The sequence below is a fragment of the Ursus americanus genome, chromosome 5 (genome assembly GCF_024610735.1).
Source record: "Ursus americanus isolate L20-20 chromosome 5, mUrsAme1.1.p, whole genome shotgun sequence".
Taxonomy (NCBI): Eukaryota; Metazoa; Chordata; class Mammalia; order Carnivora; family Ursidae; genus Ursus; species Ursus americanus.
Window position 1 is genome coordinate 55,080,760 of NC_142131.1, and position 13,501 is coordinate 55,094,260.

General features: G+C 36.2%; 1 protein-coding gene across 6 annotated transcripts in view; it reads left to right on the forward strand.

Moving 5' to 3' along the window:
• Positions 1-13,501, forward strand: part of FAM13B (family with sequence similarity 13 member B) — a 76,150-nt gene that overhangs the window by 20,355 nt on the left and 42,294 nt on the right. For 4 of the 6 annotated variants that reach the window (XM_045794610.2, XM_087862238.1, XM_087862237.1 and 1 more), the window contains 3 exons: positions 150-288; positions 3,764-3,859; positions 6,237-6,397. In XM_045794610.2, coding sequence (XP_045650566.2) covers positions 150-288; positions 3,764-3,859; positions 6,237-6,397 — 396 coding nt within the window. The remainder of the gene's footprint in view (positions 1-149; positions 289-3,763; positions 3,860-6,236; positions 6,398-13,501) is intronic. The other 2 variants (XM_045794614.2, XM_045794616.2) reach the window with 1 other exon arrangement.

Below are 13,501 nucleotides of genomic sequence, written 5' to 3' on the forward strand. Positions count from 1 at the left end.
TACAAATTAGGTAGGGTTTACAGATGGGAAAACTGAGGCACAGAATGATGACATAAATTGCTCAGGTTTATAAAGTGACTCATTGGTTGTCTAATTTTACCTGTATTTGATTTAAGGACTCTCATTTTAATTTAGACTTTTATTCTTAGCATTTACACAGATGTGGAAGATCTGAAAGAGCAAGAAATAGTGAGCAGGATAATGGCTGGACTTCTGGAAAACTACTATGAGTTCTTTGAGAATGAAGAGGAAGATTTCTCTAATGATTTGAGTTCAATTACTGAACAGGTGAGAATATTTTAAATGCTCTACTTGGAGAATTTTTAAAGAATATGCTCTTTAGGTCTTGGCACAAACTCAGGTGGAATTTTTAAGTACTAATCAAAGCAGTTCTCTTGGTTATTGCATGTAATCACAGGTGACACATCCGTGTAATGTATGAATGTGGTATTTTTTTCTTAATAAGTTCTCAATTTGAGTAATAAGAAAAAGGTGTTGAAAGCAGAGTATATGTTAGGTATTTTGTGGGGTTTGCATGTCTTTTCTAACTTAAGCATTGTTTATTTTGTAAGAATAGGGTATTTTTTTGTTTTTTGTGGTTTTTTTTTTTTGCGTTTGCAAAGAAACTTAGCATATAAGCATGTAGGCAAAGGGTGAGAAATAGAAAGTGGAGGGATAGAATCAATACAGAGTTCACACAAACTTTCAAAAATAGGAAGTTTTTCTTGATGAAAGTCAGGTCAATAGAGTGGTGCAATCATTGTCATTATCGGGAAGCATCATGGTTTTTTTTTTTTTTTTTACTTTTGTGACTTTGGAAAATTAACATCCGTTTCTCTGGCTACATTATATTTTGTTGTTCTGCTATGTCTTGATGGTTGAGATAATATAAAAACCTGGTTACTTTCTCCTTCATGAAATGAGAATATGCACAGTAACTAATTTATTGTAAAGCCACATTAATTCAGACTTTTCATGCTTATAATTTAGGTCTATGTGGAGGTTTTTCTTTTGCACTTACGTGAAATAATTTATCAAACAAACTTTTATTAAGTTAAAACCTATAGAGTTACTTATATTTTGAGCATGGGGTGTGGTTGCTACTTTTTCAATGAATAAATCATTCACCTGGTTAAAAAAAAATTCAGTAAAATGTCTTGGTTTTCCCCATACCCACTCCTTTGCCCCCACATTGGTTTTCTATGTGTTTTTTCCCAGAGTTCTGTTATGCAAATGTAAGTAAATATTTGCTTAGTTTTTTAACAGGAAAGTAGCATACCACACACACTGTTTTGCACCATGTTTTTTTTTTTTTTTTTTTTTGTTTTGTTTTGTTTTTTAAGTCAGTTAACAGTGTATCCGGAAGTCTTTTTTTACTGGAATATAGAGAGCATATTCTTTTGTTTTTACTGCATAGGTCCCTATTGTATGGATGCAACATTATGATTTATTTGATTTATTGTACTGATCTCCACTTGAAAAGATGATAGTATACCCCATTTTCTCAGAAGAGTCATGGTTTATATCTCCTTCTCATGTAATTATTAGTAGCTCCCCTTCTGACTCTCGTATGTATCCAGGTTTTGATGATTAATTATGTGGTAATTTTTTATTGATGTACATCGGGTGGCTTCTCTTCATTTGCTTTTAGATTAGCAAGCAGCAACTCTTGAAAGGTAGTTTATCATACAGATTTTCATTCGTTCTTAATAGGTCTTGGTTCTGATAATGTGAATTTAGGAGTTTTATTTTCTGGGTAGCCCATTTTTTTTTAAAAAGAGTTTCTGTACTGTTGTGAACTTTTATGGATAAGTCTTTTTAATATTTGGAGTTGAGACCTTCCTTAGTTTTCCATGTTTTCTTCATGTAAGCATTTATATCCCTATCTGATTTTCCCTCCCTCTTTCCCTTCTTCCCTTTTTCCTTCCTTTCCTTCCCCCCCTCCTCTTCCCTCTCTCTTTTCAAATATTAGGATCTTTAAGGAAACAGTAACAAGACAAATTGCAGTTTGTAATGTGTAAACTGTGCATGAAAGCGGTGTGCATATATATACATTTGTGAAGTAAACCAAGTGGGTAGAATTTGTAGCCAGAATCAGTGATCCGTGGAACTTTTGGCATATTTTTTGAACTTCTAACTATCATATACAATTTCTGACTTTAAAAAAAAATAAAGAACTGACACATCTCTTCAAAAACTACTCTTGCTTTAAAGAAAATGACAAGAAGAGGGCAAGGAAATAGATATTCCTTAAGCCATTAATGTCTTTTGATGCCCATAAGAAATCCCATCTTTGGGGAATTGTGTGCCACTTCTTTAAGTTTTAGTTGAGTGGTGCCTGGCTGGCTCATTTAGTAGAGCATGTGACTCTTGACCTTGGGGTTGTAAGCTCAAGCCCTAAGTTGGGTGTAGAGATTACTTAAAAAAAAAAAAAAAAAAAAAAAAACTTGAAGAAAATAAATTATATTTTAGTTTAGTGATTTATTTAGTTAAAATTAATGGCTGCTCAAAATGAAATAATATGCATACGTTTGTGTTACTCATTTTCTCCATTTCTAAGATGATTTGACTTGTAAGAAGCTGATGATGCCAGTTTGCCCTAATATTTATATCTTGACGACTCTAAAGTCTTCATGGTATGCCTTGGCTATGTTTTGTGTTGTGGTGTAATTCTCTGATATATCTGCTATCCTGCAGCTTCCTTATGTACAGTGGAATAACTCACATGTAATGCATTTGTATTTTTATATTTCTTTAAGCACTAGAAAATGTTAAGAAAACTTAACATGTTATGCTTTACATTAAATAGAATAGTGGTTAATTAACACCAGGACGTAATTCTGCAGATTTGCCCATGGGTAGAAAAGAGGATGTTAGGGTCTCCTGGGTGGCTCGGTCATTTGAACGTCTGATCCTTGATTTCGGCTCAGGTGTTGATCTCAGGGTCATGAGATCGAGCCCCATGTTGGGCTCTGTGCTCATTGCAGAGTTTGCCTGTCCCTCTCCCTCTGCTCCTCCCCCTGCTCTAGCCCTCTGTCGCTCAAATAAATAAATAAATACAATCTTTAAAAAAAAGAAAAGAGGGTGTTAGCACATTGAGTAGAATATACTCAATAAATGGAGTAATGCTGTGAGTTGTAGGAGACAGGGATGTATATTTAATTATTTTGGCCCAAATTGCTAATTACCTGAATCTGGTTTCATATCTATTTTAATCACATTTCTGAATTATAAGTAGGTTATAATAGTAGAATAGATATCTGAAAGCTTGCTTTCTTTTCAAGCAGATCTGATAACTTTAATTTGACTTGTGAGGCTGAAGTGATAACGTATTGAGTGAAAGTAAAATTTCCTCAAACGTAGCACATTTTGGTTGTATTTTTAAACTGACCTAATTTAAATGCTGCTAATTTCTTATCCCCATATTTAAAGATATGGGTAGAGCTGGCCCATCCTTGCAGCGCTTTGATTATTTTTCTTCTGATTTTGATATTTGAAGGAAGCAAAGTTAATCGAGTGCTCTCTTCTCTTGGAGTTTCATCCCATTAATGCAAGTATTTGGCTGCTAGAGCCTTTTCAAGGTGGTAGATATTTCTGTTAATAGTGTGAGAGAGATGACTGGCGATGATGAATAGGGAGTGTTTGAGAAATGACCCAGAGTTGGTGGACAGGTTCTTTGTATGGGATCCCTACATGAATGCAAATTCAGTAGAGTGGTTTGAAGATGTAGGTGATAATTATGTTTCTTTATACATTTGAGAAGGCAGGTAGCAGCGTTCTCCACAAGCTGGAGTCTGGAGAGCAGGCATTTCACGAGGCCCTAGAGAAGGGAATTACAACAGTCAAAGAAAGAAGAGATGTAAGTATGGATGAGGGTTTTCCATAAGTGGAGTGAGTGGTTTTCCATGAGTCGAGCTGAGGCAGTTGCATATATAGGGCAGGTTCAGAATAACTTAGGAACAGGTAGAACATTGATAAGCAGAAGGTCAGGTTGACAAGGAGACGATTAAGAACTTTTGAAGTGTGGGGTGAGAGAGGGCATTTTTAAGTTTTAATACTTATTCTTACCCAAACTAATTTCGTCATTTCTTACTGCAGGAAGGTCTATTGGGAGGCCTGGGAGATGGGAGGGGGAAAAGAAAATCCCATTAGGCTACTTTTCATGTCCTATCTTGCTGGATGATTATTGGTGAGAATACTGGACAATGTCAATTAGTTTACATAAAGCTTATTGAATTGAATATAATATGTTCAGTGTTATTGAGTATAAGGTATTTCTAGTTCCTAAGAGCTATTGACCGTAGGTACAAACTAGTTTTTAAAACATATGCTGTAGCATGTTAAAATAGCAGTACTTCTGTACCAAAAATTTGTGGAATGAATAAATATTCTTGGTTTAAATATCCATCTTAAAAATTTTTTAAAAAATATTCTACTGTGGTGCCCAAACCTTTATTGATCAGCCACAGTAATTCCCATTTAATACCTCTGAAATAGCATTTTCTTGCCATTTTGTTTTCTTGCTTGAGTTACCAGGTAGATAGTATATTCTTGAATTTCATTAATTTATTAAATACATACAGGGAAAATGAGGGTTTTTTCCATTTGATCAAGTTTAAAAGCTGATTTATATGAAATTTTCACCTTTGTGTATAAATCTTACCTTTCAGTTAATAATCATTTACTGATTTTTTAGTATTTTCATCACTGTTCAACATGATGAGGATAGATGAGGGTTAGCATTTAGAAGCACAACAAATTGAGCCGAATCTGCTGCACTGCTTTATATATAAAGTAAATGGCTCACAAATTGAGGTCTTTAAGTATTATTGTTAATAATGAATTTTTAGTGACGCAGTTAACTAGTGACCTTGATACAGCAGTGGGTGAGAGCTGCTGCTTTAGTTTGGGTGGCAAATACTGTCTGTCTTTATTAAAAAAAAAAAAAAAAAGTGATGTTATATGTAGAAACTAGGCTCTGTGTTATATAGAAATAACAATTCTAGTTATAATGATAACTATTATTTATTGCTTATTATGTATAGACACTGTAGAAGAGTTTGCATATGTTATTTAATCCTTTCAACTAGCCTTATGAGGTAGGTAGTATGTATAGCATCTCCATTTTATTCATAGGCCTGAAGAAGTTAAGTAAGTTGAGGGATAGTTAAGGGCATAGTAGGAATGTGAACATACATCTTTCTGCCTTCAGAGTCTGGCTTTTAAGTACTTACTGTATTACTTGAAAGCAGGCAGTCTGTACTTGTTGATTACGAGTGGTAGAATGCCACAGAGAAATGACCTATCTTCTGGTTAAAGTTTACTTTGTGAGGGTATTCTAGCAACTATGTTTGACTGTAGGGAAAGAGCACCACTCTTACACATAGTGGTAAATTTATTTTAGGTATTTCCAGTGCATTTGGCTAGAATGGGTAAAGGTATACTTTTACAACACTCAGTGTTTTTAATGACTAGTAATAAATTATAAAAGATGTTATGACAATTTATGGCTGGCTGCTTCTTTGGGATAGCTTGAAAAGTTATTTCTCATTTGGAAATATTTTGTTTTCCTGCTCTGATTTTATTCACCGTCTTTTTATTAAGAGTGATTGTTTATATAGCCAGTTTGGTAATGGAAGACATTTTCTAGCTCCTGCAAGAAAGAGAATTATAGCTTTGAGTTGTGCTTACTGGCCAAAACAATGAGTTCCCCTTTGTAAGGTCCAGTCTCTTCATGAAAAATTCCATCTGAATCCTTTAGAAGTTAGCTGACATTTTCTAAAACATAGTTAACACCTTAAGACAAAATTTCTCTGCCCTTTTCCAGCACTTATCCTATATTAAAATCACTTGATAAATGCACTTGGAAATTGGAGAGGTCAGTTAGAAGTCTTCATAACTATTTGGTCTACAAAACTGATTGGTTAGTAAATGAAGATTTTTTAATGTTAATTAACTGCAGTGTGCAGTCTTTTCATTGTTTACATTCTTAATCATATTCCTAGTGATATGCTGAAGTAATCATCGCTTTGTGCTTTAAAATGTTAAGTTTGTTTTGCAGTTTTCTTCTAATATGGGAGAGTTGGCAATTACTTATTCCGTTAGGAAAATTGGTCCTAGGAAATGAAGTAAAAGACGAGTTGTTTTGTTAAAATTTTCGTAGAATAGTATATCTTAGATAATGTCAATTAAAGTTGTATTAAATTTTGATTTGCAGTTTCCTCTTATTTATATAGGTCAATGAACTTTCTGAGGAAGAAGAGGAAGATGAAAAGTTGGAACATATAGAAGAACTTCCAGAAGAGGGTGCAGAAAAATCAAGTGACATGGCAGAGGTGGTACGATTAAGGATGACTGAAAACATCCTGGAACCAAGTAGTGTTACAGCATCAACAAGGTAGTATTGCAGTTGAAAGAACCTTAGCTTTTGAACATTTTATTCTAGATGTAGATTCACTGAAGCACTAAATCATGCAAATTTTTTTTTTTTTAAAGATTTTATTTTTATTTATTCGACAGAGATAGAGACAGCCAGCGAGAGAGGGAACACAAGCAGGGGGAGTGGGAGAGGAAGAAGCAGGCTCATAGCAGAGGAGCCTGATGTGGGGCTCGATCCCATAACGCGGGGATCACGCCCTGAGCCGAAGGCAGACGCTTAACCGCTGTGCCACCCAGGCGCCCCTAAATCATGCAAATTTTAACAGTGTGTGAAAGATTGATTTGGGTATGGGGCACCTGGGTGGCTCAGTCAGTTAAGTGTCTGCTTTTGGCTCAGGTCATGATCCCAGGGTCCTGGGGTGAAGCCCCGCATCATCAGGCTCCCTGCTCAGTGGGGGGTCTGCTTTTCCCTCTGCCCCTCCCCCTGCTCGTGCTCTCTCTCTGTCTCTCTTGCTCACTCTCTCAAATAAATAAATAAAATCTTAAAAAAAAAGATTGATTTGTTTATGAAAAAGAGCAACAAGAAAATTTTAAGCAAACTTGCTAAGAAAGTTTCAGGTGTTAGCTTTTATACTTCTCTCGCTCTCTCTCTTTTTTTTTAAAGATTTTATTTATTTGAGAAAGGATGAGAGAGCACAGTCAGGGAGAACAGCAGAGGGAGAGGGAGAAGCAGACTTCCCACTGAACAGGGAGCCCGACGTGGGGCTCAATCCCAGGACCCTGAGATCATGACCCAAGCCGAAGGCAGATGCTCAACTGACTGACCCACCCAGGCACCCCTAGCATTTATACTTCTTTTTCAAAATATAACCGTTTACATTTCTTCTTAAGGTTTGTTTTTGTATTTTTAGTATGTTTTAGTTGAGTTGGGTCAAATTTAAGAACCTTTGGAAATGGAAAGATACAGTGGTTGAATTGACTTGTATTTCCAACTTCTGGGCTAGAACTAGGTTGTTAGGCTATAAGGAGAGAACTCTGTGATGCATTAAGATAGTTCTTTCCAATCTTTTCCTGTATTAAGGGATACTATTTACATGGCATACTGTGTGAACTTCATAAATGTGGTCGGGTAGAGGCACTATCTTAGTGCAGAGGTGGAGTCATTGGGTACACTGTTTAGGAAGCTTTATTATTTATTTAGTTATAGATTTTATTTATTTGTCAGAGAGCGAGCGCACAAGCAAGGGAGTAGCAGGCAGAGGTTTTGGCTGATTGATTGCATGAGGGTAAAAAAAAAATACATTCTTTGATTGTCCACCATGGATGAAAGAAAAATAGGGGAGAAATATCCCTAGAATACACAAGCCCTAGCATACAGGGAACTACGTATACATTTGTTTTAGGGAATTAGTGGATACTGGAGATTGAACTTTTGGTAATTTTTAATGTTCACCTTTCTGAGTTTTTCTGAGAGGTAGTTCATGAACATTTACTGGAGTATTAGGTAGCTACTCTATTTCTCTTCACAAGTAGCTGTGGGAAAATATGTTAGAAACCTAAGGGAAATAAACATTTAATGATGGTTTAAAATAGCAGTTATCAAACTTTTTGTTTTCAAATGTTACATTCTTAAAAATTATTGACTTCTCCAAAGACCTTTGTTAATGTTGATTATACCTATGGGCATTTACCATGTTGTAAGTTAAAACAGTGTATTTAAGCCACTGGAAGTGTTTCTTTGTAGAATTGTAGTTGGGAAGATGCTTATATACAGCTATTGATGACCTAAGAGGTTTTTGTTTGTGTGTTTTTTTGTTTTTGTTTTTGTTTTGTTTTACCTAACAGTTTTTTGATTGGTAAATTCTTCTCCTTTATTAGTTTTAGGTCAACAGTTCTTAAGCTTTTTGGTCTTAGAAACACTTAAAAATTATTTAGGACCCAAAGAACTTCTGTTTCTGTGGGTTATAACTACTGGTATTTACTATATTAGGAATTAAAACTGAGAAACTTATATATTTTTTTATTTTTATTTATTATTTATTTATTTGTTTATTTTTTAAAGATTTTATTTACTCATTTAACAGAGAGAGACAGCCAGCGAGAGAGGGAACACAAGCAGGGGGAGTGGGAGAGGTAGAAACAGGCTCCCAGGGGAGAAGCCTGATGTGGGGCTTGATACCAGGACTCCGGGATCACGCCCTGAGCCAAAGGCAGACGCTTAATGACTGAGCCACCCAGGCGCCCCTATATATATTTTTAAAATAGCAATAAACCCATTACATGTTAATGTAAAATTTTTATTTTTATTTTTGAAGATTTTATTTATTCATTTGAGAGAGAGATAGAGCACAAGCCAGGGGGAGAAGCAGAGGGAGAGGGAGAAGCAGACTCCTCACTGATCTGGGAGCTGGACCTGGGGCTTGATCCCAGGACCTGGAGATCACAACCCGAGCTGAAGACAGACACTCAACCATCTGAGCCACCCAGGTGCCCCATTAATGTAAAATTTTTAAACGTAACTATGTTTTCCAAAATCTCCAAAAAGCTTTTTAGTGAAAAATTTTTTAGTGGCTTGTTTTATATTTTTACAGATATAAATGTCTTTAATGTCTGGCTTTGTAGATGGCAGTGAATTCTTGCATTTTCCTCTGCATTGCCTTTCTTGCTGTATGTTATTTTGGTTAAAGTATGTGACGAAAATCTGCCATCACCCCAGTATGTAGTTGGAAATAGAACATTTATAGCCTTTCAGACAATTGTGTCCATTCTTCTTTGATTATAGGCCAAAACATAGTAAGTAGCAGCTTCTTCAAAGTTATTTGTATTATAGAATCTGAAACCATACCTGTGAATTCTTCAGCTCTGATCTTTTGGTCTGTCTTGTGCTGTTGTGATTATTTTATTTCTGCTTGATGTTGTAACATGGTATATTGGGCATTTAGAAAATGCTCTTCAGGGAGTTATTCAGCTCTTCCAAATGATGATACATTTTGTTACATAATATCAACAGTTCACATTCTTTAATATCACCACTGATTATATCAAAAACGTCTTTTAAGTACTGGGACATTAATGAGTTTATGGTAAAAATAAAGGTTTTCCAGAATTCAAATTTTTGCTTGAAATCTCAAATTTTATCAGTACTGTCACTTGCTTTTCTTGAAGTCTCAGTCTTGCTCATTTTTGAGAAGATGTCTGCCAGATATTCAGGTTGGTATAACCAGTTTGTCAGCCTATCTTTCAGTTGAAAACGGTGTTCCATGATAAAACTTCAGCTCGCAATCCAAACAAGGCAGGCATTGTACTACGCCCTGCAGCAGAAAGAAGTGTTTTATGTGTGCTTCCCATTTTGTCACACCAAATACTAAAATGAAGTGTATTCAGGGCTGAGATAAAATTAATAATTTTTACTGCTTCTTCATCAAGGACTGGTCCCCTTTAAAAAAATTATAAGTCGGTGGTGGTAAAGAATGCAGTGGCCATGGTACAGTCTGGTACCACTTGCCTGGATTTATGCTAAGACCTCAAGCATTATTTTCTACCATTGATTTTGTATCATCATGCAAATGTCAACACAGTGAAAAAGGCAAATATTATGAAAATAGTTTTGGTCTTTTGGTTCACATACCACCCTTTGACAACCAGTGGTTTAAATATTTGTGTAGCAGTGGTACTGATTGGTCTGTTTATGCGTCTGTTCGTTCTTTCTCTCTGTCTCTCCCTTTTTAAGATTTTATTTATTGGAGAGCGCGCGTGCATGCGCACAAGTGGGGGGGGGGCAGAGGGAGAAGCAGGCTCCCCACTGAGCAGGGAGCCCCAACGCAGGGCTCAATCCCAGGATCCTGGGATCATGATCTAAACCAAAGGCAGATACTTAACCAGCTGAGCCACCCAGGCACCCCAACATCTGTTATTTCTTTATATTGTATGCTATTAGTCATATTTTGTGACAGCTTGACCCGACTGCAGAGAGGAAAAAATGCTGGGGTTTAGATTTAAGTAGCTTAGGGTACACAGAATGCATCAGTCTTATCCGTGAGGTCCACGGATCAGTTTTAAATCTCAAGATCAGTTTTAATGTGCTTTGTATCTGGAAATAAAGAATCGTTGCCTTCTGTCCACATATTTATCCATTATTTAGCTTTGCTATTTAAATGTACAGGTTTTAGGGGAATCTTTACCTTTAAAAACATTTTTTTTAAGATTTTATTTATTTATTAGAAAGCACAAGGTGGGGGGAGGGGAGGAGGAAGAGGGACAAGCAGACTCCCTGCTGAGCAGGGAGCCCAGTGTGGGACTCGAACCCAGGACCCTGGGATCATGACCTGAGCTGAAGGCAGACACTTCACTCACTGAGCCTCCCAGGCGCCCCTACCTTTAAAAAATTTAAAGAGAGGTGGGAGAGTTCTGAACAGGTTCTTACCTTTTTTTTTTTTAATTTGTGCCTCATAATCTTTTACGTAGCCTTGAGGTTTAGGCAAATTTTAATTTATGCTCATGTTTACAGAACTACACATCAAAAAGTTAATTGGTATTATTATAAACTTCATTTGTAGTTGTGCCTCCCCCCCTTTTTTTTTTTGAGAGAGAGAGCACATGTGCATACTTATAAGGAGCCTGACTCGGGGCTTGATCTTGTGACCCCAAAATCATGACCTGAGCTGAAATCAAAAGTGGGATGCTTAACTGACTGAGTCATCCAGGCGTCCCTACAGTTGTGCTTTTAATGTCTTGCTAAAACTTGGAATTCAGAAATGGAAATTGCAATATTCTTTTTATGGGCTGTTGGTGCTAGGGCTTCATTTTTTTTTTTTTTTTAAAGACTTTATTTGAGAGAGAGAGAGTGAGCAGTTGGATGGGGCAAAGGGAGAGAGGGAGAGAGAAGCAGACTCACTGCTGAGCAGGAATCCTGATGCGGGGCTTGATCCCAGGACCCAGAGATCATAACCTGAGCCGAAGGCAGATTCTTAACCAACTGAGCCTCCCAGGCGCCCCGCTAGGGCTTCCTTTTTGTGAGTTCATTGGTTTCTGATGGTTTGTTCTTTTTGATACAATGCAGGAAAGAAGGTGTCATGATTGAGGAGAGCTCTGAGTTTAGGGTTTTGAGGTTAGTCTCTACAGCTTCCTTCAGTGGATGCCTTATTGCTGAGGAAATGGGCCTTCACCTGACTACAGATGGATGAAAAAAGTAATCATAACTTTTCCCCTTCTTTTATCTGTTGAATCAGATAGTTTGCAGAATATTCATTTGGCAGATTTTTATCAATTCCACCATGTTTTCACTAGCTGGGTTCCACTAAGAGGAGGAGAATGTACTTTGGTGGAAGTATCAGAAATGTTTGTTGGGTGGAAAAAAGTAGAATTTATGCTCTGGTTCATAAGAAAGGTTTATTAAAGTGAAAGTTCCTTTAAAGTACCAGAGCATAATAGATATTGATAGTTTCTCCTTCTCTGTGCCCTTGCCCTATAAATGATGCATTTAACCTTTATTTTATTTTTATTTTATTATTGTTATTTTTTGGTGGGCAGCAAAGCAAAATTTATTGAGCGATAGTTAAGTTTATTGAGTGATAGAATACAAAGCTCCCAAAGAGGGAGGGGACCTGAGAGGGTTGCCTGCATTTAATGTTTTAAAGACTTGTGATTATAACTTAACTGACTTTCTAATAGTAAGGAATCTTTCATTTTATTCTTCTCGTAGATATAGGGTATTCCCAAGTTGGTGGGGAAAGTGAAGAAGGGGTTTTTGCTTTTGGCTTGAAAGGGATGTATGATTTTTGGTTTTTTTTTAACATACATTTACTTTTTGAAATCACCACTTTTTTTAAATGATAATTTTGATGTGGTTTTGGCATAAATTATATGGAAATCACTAATGCTTTTCCGAATATGGATAATAAGTGAACAGTAGTAGTACTGTACCTATTGTACATGTGTTTTATCAATTTCATATTTGTCATAACAAATCCTTGAACAGTGTAGTAATGAAAACAGATTGGTTTTTCTGCTTTACACTGGATTAGGCTTAAATACTCTTACAGAAGTTCTACCCATATTTAAAATTTTGTCCCCTTTTTCCTATGTCCTACAAAATTGCACAGACTTGGGAAAAAATTTGTGGACTCTTGATCAGGTCTCTCCTTGTCAGTAGTGACCTCATGTTGCAGCCTGCTTCCATTTAGACTGCAGCTCTGGTAATTGCTCAGCTGTTTTTATAAGCCCATCACCATCCTTCATGGTGTTTGAAGTCTCTTTATCTCATGTTTTTGTTGGGAGATGCCATGAATTCAGAATGGCTTTGCAGAACTCTGTTGCACAGGTGAAATGATCTGTATCAGATTTAATTGAAGCAGAGCTGGAGTACTTTTATTGAAGTGTTATTTGTAAATTAAATATTTGTAATCGGGAAATTGAAATAATAGTATTTCCCTGTGATCACTGTATTTGAATTACAAAATCTTGTAATTGGAATACATGGCTGCAAGATTGATTTTATGTAATGTTCTCAAGAAGATTATGTGATTGTAGGCAGATTTAAAAATAGAGTTAACGGAAGGGAGAGAAAGCTCAGAGAATGACTACAATCTTTTAACATACTTTACTGAGGACTTTAAAATATGCATGACCCTAATTTATTGTTGGTTCTTTTAGTCTGGTCTTCTTTGGGGTGTTTAGTGAAAACAGTTAGCATCTGTCTATATAGTACGTAAGTAATTTGACCTTAAATTTATCTGCGATTATTTTTTGTGTGTCTTTATTAATCAGAACTCACATCCTTATGATACCTATGCTATTTTGTTGTGATAATACAGATGACATAACTGTATTGATAGTTTTTACAGTCATAGATATGTGTTAGCCATGGTTTGTGCATAAGTGCTTTCTACCCAAAGAAATTGGCTACAGTCTGAAAATAGAGAATAATTAAAATCTTTGCAATCTGAAAACCAAATCATTCTTTTGTCCTTTACAAGCTCGGAGAATGAAGTTGTACAGTCAACTTTGTAGTCCCATGAGTGACAATCTGACTTAAAAGTACAAAATCTAGGGCACCTGGGTGGCTCAGGCGTTAAGCGTCTGCCTTCAGTTCAGGTCATGATCCCAGGGTCCTGGAATCGAACCC